The 5,147-nt window shown below is 38.2% G+C and overlaps 1 protein-coding gene across 1 annotated transcript in view; it reads left to right on the forward strand.

Annotated features, from left to right (window-relative positions):
• Nucleotides 1–281: 281 nt before the first annotated feature.
• The window catches only part of LOC106878848 (glycogen debranching enzyme), a 154,032-nt gene continuing 149,166 nt past the window's right edge, over nucleotides 282–5,147 (forward strand). Inside the window, exon 1 of the mRNA XM_052970625.1 lies at nucleotides 282–1,806. Within this exon, the coding sequence (XP_052826585.1) occupies nucleotides 552–1,806 (1,255 nt within the window). The 5' untranslated portion in view covers nucleotides 282–551. The remainder of the gene's footprint in view (nucleotides 1,807–5,147) is intronic.

Here is a 5,147-nt window from a genome sequence, read left to right on the forward strand (position 1 = left end):
TTTAAATATATGTCTGTTTCTTATTTTTTTATTACAGATTTGCATACTCTCCTCTCTGTTTCCCTCTTGCTCTCCCGCATTCCACCTTACTGCATTTCTATTTTATTCTGCCTTTATTCTGCTTTCTCTTATTCATTGTCCTTACTGTCTCCTCGTCCACCTCCCTTTGAATTCAATTACCGAATGAGATTATTTAGACTGGAAGACATTCCTCGCCGAATCAATCTATCTATCAAACTATCAGTGCTGAAGACGAAACCTAACTTTTACTGAAAGAACGCGGTCGGAATTCTCATTCTTTGAACGTGCCACGAATTAGTGGGAGTGTATGTATGAGCATACGTGCACTTATATATGTGTGTGTATATACATGCATATGTGTGTGAGAAGCTACTGACTGGGCAATTTACTAATTTCACATATACTTGGAATGTGTCATGGTGGAAGCGTGTACAAAATCAGAGGCCTGTTGAATCCACATTCGCAGTGATTTGTGTTCTGGTGTTACTTAGCAAGTTAGCAGTCGTAAGAAACAGTTCTGATCTTTCAGCATGGCAGATCACGATAATAATCGTTCAGAGAGTGGCAGCCAACGCTCTACAAGTGGAAACCCAACGGAACCCCGGAGCCCAGATGAAACTCCTTTCCAGCATACTGGTTATGCATCAACCAACGAAACCAGTCAATTTGAAAGTGATTTAGCGTTGACTGATTTTGACAGTGAAGTAGGCGGTGAAGACGACAAGAATTACGACATCGATGGTGTAGATGTAGACCAGACGACTTACAGAGAAACTCGTTCTTTTATGGAAGAAATTGAAGAAATTCCCGTTGATGGTAGAATTAGCGGTCAATATTCCAGCCAAGCTTGCATGGAGTCTCCAGAAGAGATAACCTTCCGTGGTAGTGAATGGAATAAAGCAACCTCTAAAATAATGTCGGAAAAATCTCCGTCCCCCACCTCTGGAGATACTTCAGATACAACATTTTTAGGAAGTCATGAAAAGAGAGGTTATCAAATGTCTGATTTAAGTGAAGGGTCAAGCTACAGTGAAATTGTTAGTGGTTCGGGTGGATTTGGAAATGTTGGTGGATTTGAAAGAAGGGAACTGAAGACTGTCGAAAATAAAGATGAGGTTACTTATGAGAAAAGTGGCTTGCTGAGTTCTACTGGAATGTCAGACACTGCCTCTAGTAATATTGCCGAAGATATTGAAGCAACTGCAGAGACAACAACTGCAGAGACAACAACTGCGGTGAGTGAATCAATGGGAGATGATAGTGTTCTTGGGGATGTGGAAAGTAACGAAAAGCTGTCTATTGGTAGTCCCGTTTACATTGTTGATGTGGAACATATAAATGTGGAGAGAGAAGAAGAGGATGAAGAAGAAGAGGATGAAGAAGATGAAGATGAAGAGGATGGCGATGCGGAAGAAGAGGAAGAAGAAGAGGAAGAAGAGGAAATCGAGGAAAGAGATGAAAGAAGAATTAGCGAAGAAAAAGAAGTCAGAGGCTTTGCCGCCTACACTCAAGTTACTGTGGAAACTAGTTATGATACAAAAGGGCCACATAAGACGGAAACTCTGTTAGATAGCACAGTTTGTGAAACAGAGATAGTCAGTGAACCAAACAAGTTTTATGAGACCCTTTCAAGTGGTATCACTGAATACACGGTGAGAATACTGCCCGGAGGTATCGTTGAAAAGTCTGTGGAAAGCAGAGATCAAATCGGTGAAGAGAGAATGGAAGATATCCCCGAGGAGCAATATGAAAAATTGAGTCCTGAGAGAAAGAGGCAGAAACAAAGTAAGTGCTCTTATTATCGCCCTTGATTGTGGTTGGTAACATTATATAAATGTTTAACATATCACTTTTCTTTTTATATCTGCTTCATGTGCCACCGTAGAACAACCTTTTTACTTTAACTCTAACCATAACGGTAAACTTTAAAGTCACAGTTGTCACACGTTAATATTAGAACGGGGTTTGTGTTATGATAGCAGAAGGAAGAGGGGTGAAAAATAGACTTTTAACTCTTAGTTTTCCAGTTCATACGAGTTCGATATAAATACCGGTACTAATTAGTTAAAGGACAAGTATCGGCCTGGAGTAAAAAAAGGGAACTGATGGTACTCAGGTTTTCTTTATTTTATCGTGGAATTCAATCTGTTCAATAACCGAAGAACTGATCACTTGATTTCATTTTTTAAAGTCCATTTTAAAGTCCATTTTAAAGTTCCATAGACATATTCTGTTAACTTCCATAAAGCATTTTCTAACGACGTTTTTGAACTATGATCTGTTTTATATAGAAATACTAATTTAAGAATATAACTTGGTTTCATTTTGCATGTTCATATACTTTTCTAAATTCACCTACTTTTGTAAGTTACGGTAAAGTAACGACTAATACGTCAATATATTCGGTGAGCTGGCAGAATCGTTAACACACTGGGGAAAATGCTTACCGGCATTTCGTCCATCTTTACATTCTGAGTTCAAATTCCACCGAGGTTGACTTACCCTTTCATTCTTTCGTGGTCGATAAAATAATTACCAGTTGAATACTGAGGTCAATGTAATCGACTTACTCCCTCCCCACGAAATTGCTGGCTTGGTGCCAAACCTTGAAATCAGGATCTGCTTAGAGTAACCACCATTTTTTTTTTTTTTTTTTTTTCCTAATATTATCCACTAAAAATAAAGCGGCGAGCTGGCAGAATCGTTAGCACGCCGGGCGAAATGTCTAGCGGTATTTCCTCTGTTTTTACATTCTGAGTTCATATCCCTCCGAGATCAACTTTCCATTTCATCCTGTCGGGATCTATAAATAAGTACCAGTTGAGCAAAGGTCGATGAATCGACTTACCCTTTTCCCCTGAACTTGCTCGCCTTCTGCCAAAATACGAAACCAATATTATCCACTAGATAGGCGGCGAGCTGACAGAATCGTTACCGCGTCGGGCAAAATGTTCTCGTCCGTCTTTACATTCTAAGTTCAAATGCTGCCAAGGTCGGTGAGCTGCCGAGACGGATTAAATGCTTCTGGCTCGTTACGTTCTTAGTTCAAATTCCACCGAGATCAATAAAAAAAGTACCAGTCAAGTACTAGGGTCGATGTAATCGACTACCCATTGCCCAAAATTTCAGGTTTTGCGCCTATATTAGAAAGGATATTTCAATAGAAATATGAATTAGTTACGCTCATGAGGATTTGCTTTGAACAAAAACTGTAATTAAACAGAATGACATGTTTGATCAAATGATAGAGGAAGCGATCGATTTCCTTTGAACAGCAGCAGTGAATGTCTTCATCACTTTATAACTCGGTCGTTCGATATGCTAGAAATTGGTGCAGATGCTCTTTTCTTTTTCAAACAACAGCAACAACTAAACGCTCTAATACGATCACACTATTAAGCAAGAACGGCTATAACAATGATACCATAAAGTAAATAACACGAACAACAATTGCTATTCTTAACATGGAATTCCCAGACATTGTTCCTATTTTTAACATTCAGGATTCCCAGACGTTGTTCCTATTTTTAACATTCAGGATTCCCAGACGCTGTTCCTATTTTTAACATTCAGGATTCCCAGACATTGTTCCTATTTTTAACATTCAGGATTCCCAGACATTGTTCCTATTTTTAACATTCGGGATTCCCAGGTTTTTGCCTGGGAATCCTGAATGTTAAAAATAGGCAATCTGAAAAGTCTTTCGAAAAATGTTACATGTAGGTGTGCATATTCCAAAATCCTTCCAAAATCAACAAGTACAACAGAAAAATAATTGAATGACTAACATGAACATTTATGTATGTAGTTTATTTTAATATAGTGGAAGTGATAAAGAAATGAATAGATTTACAGATGTTGTCAAAAAGTAAACATCAAAGTGAATCGCTTTCATCGTTCGATTGGATCGAAAACGGATCAATGATCCGTTGAAGCATTCGAAATACACAATAAAAAATTATATTTTATAAAGATATATTGAAATTGGACTTAATATTTTTATGGTATTTATTTTAGATTGAACAGAATATATTTCCTGCACTTAAACAATTTCTCCAGGTTTTTTTTTTAACAATGTTTTGGCCAGAGAGATGAGATATCTATCAGAATACATTTTCATTCTATTGATAATTCTATCTGGTCAGTTTGTTTTGATCTTTTCGTTCGTTAGCAGGAATGTTCTAGATTATGCACCCAGGTCATCATTGTCACATATCATGTTTATTATATGCTTATCTCTTCTCTATTTTCACGTGGAAGTGCCAGCATATTACTCAGTAGGCATAGCTGGCCCCCTGGTCATGTCAGTGAATAGATTAGGACTTAGCAAGGAACGAACATTTCTTCCAAGTCTTTACATTCTGAATTCAAATCTCGCTAAGAACATTTTACTCCTTTGGGATCAACAAAATAAAGTACCAGTGAAATACCGCGGTCTATATTATTCCCCTTCTCCCAAATTCCAGGCCCCTTGCCTGTTAGAAACATCACCATTATTATTGCGATTAAGCCTACCTACCAGCAATATCTACGCGCGCGCACACACACACACTCAAACACCCATTACTGTTCGAATAAATCAAAATACACTGGTATTTAATCTAGTTTGTTGGTATTTTGCAAAGACGAGCAATAGTTTGGAATAGATCGCTTTAAGTTATAACGATAAAATTCGTTATGAAAAACTAGCTGCAATAATATAAGGTCCTGAAAGAACAAATATAGAAAATAAAAATGGTATTATTCTTCCTTCGAGACTAACATTTCAACCAGAACGCTGGTGTCGGCAGGGCATGTCTCTGGCTTAGTACACTATAGGAAAAGTTCTGTATGTGAAAGTGAGGGGGCTGAGTGTGGCAGAGCTTATCACTAGTTGTGTTTTGGCTTCGATGCCAGGGCCTTGATTCTTGTTATACAGATGTTCATCGCTGGCTGAGAATTTCTTGTCTGTTTAAGAACTCTTGTCTGTTTATTTACCGTGGTGAAGCTGAGTCACCTAACAGAATCGAAGAGTGAGATGTGCCGCGGAGGTTTGGTTTGGTGTACATAGTAATTCGTGTTGACGCTGGTAGTGTAGAGGCTGTTTGGTATTAATCGTGTTGGTCATGATGATGATGCTGGATAGT

Source organism: Octopus bimaculoides, chromosome 9 (genome assembly GCF_001194135.2).
Source record: "Octopus bimaculoides isolate UCB-OBI-ISO-001 chromosome 9, ASM119413v2, whole genome shotgun sequence".
Classification (NCBI taxonomy): Eukaryota; Metazoa; Mollusca; class Cephalopoda; order Octopoda; family Octopodidae; genus Octopus; species Octopus bimaculoides.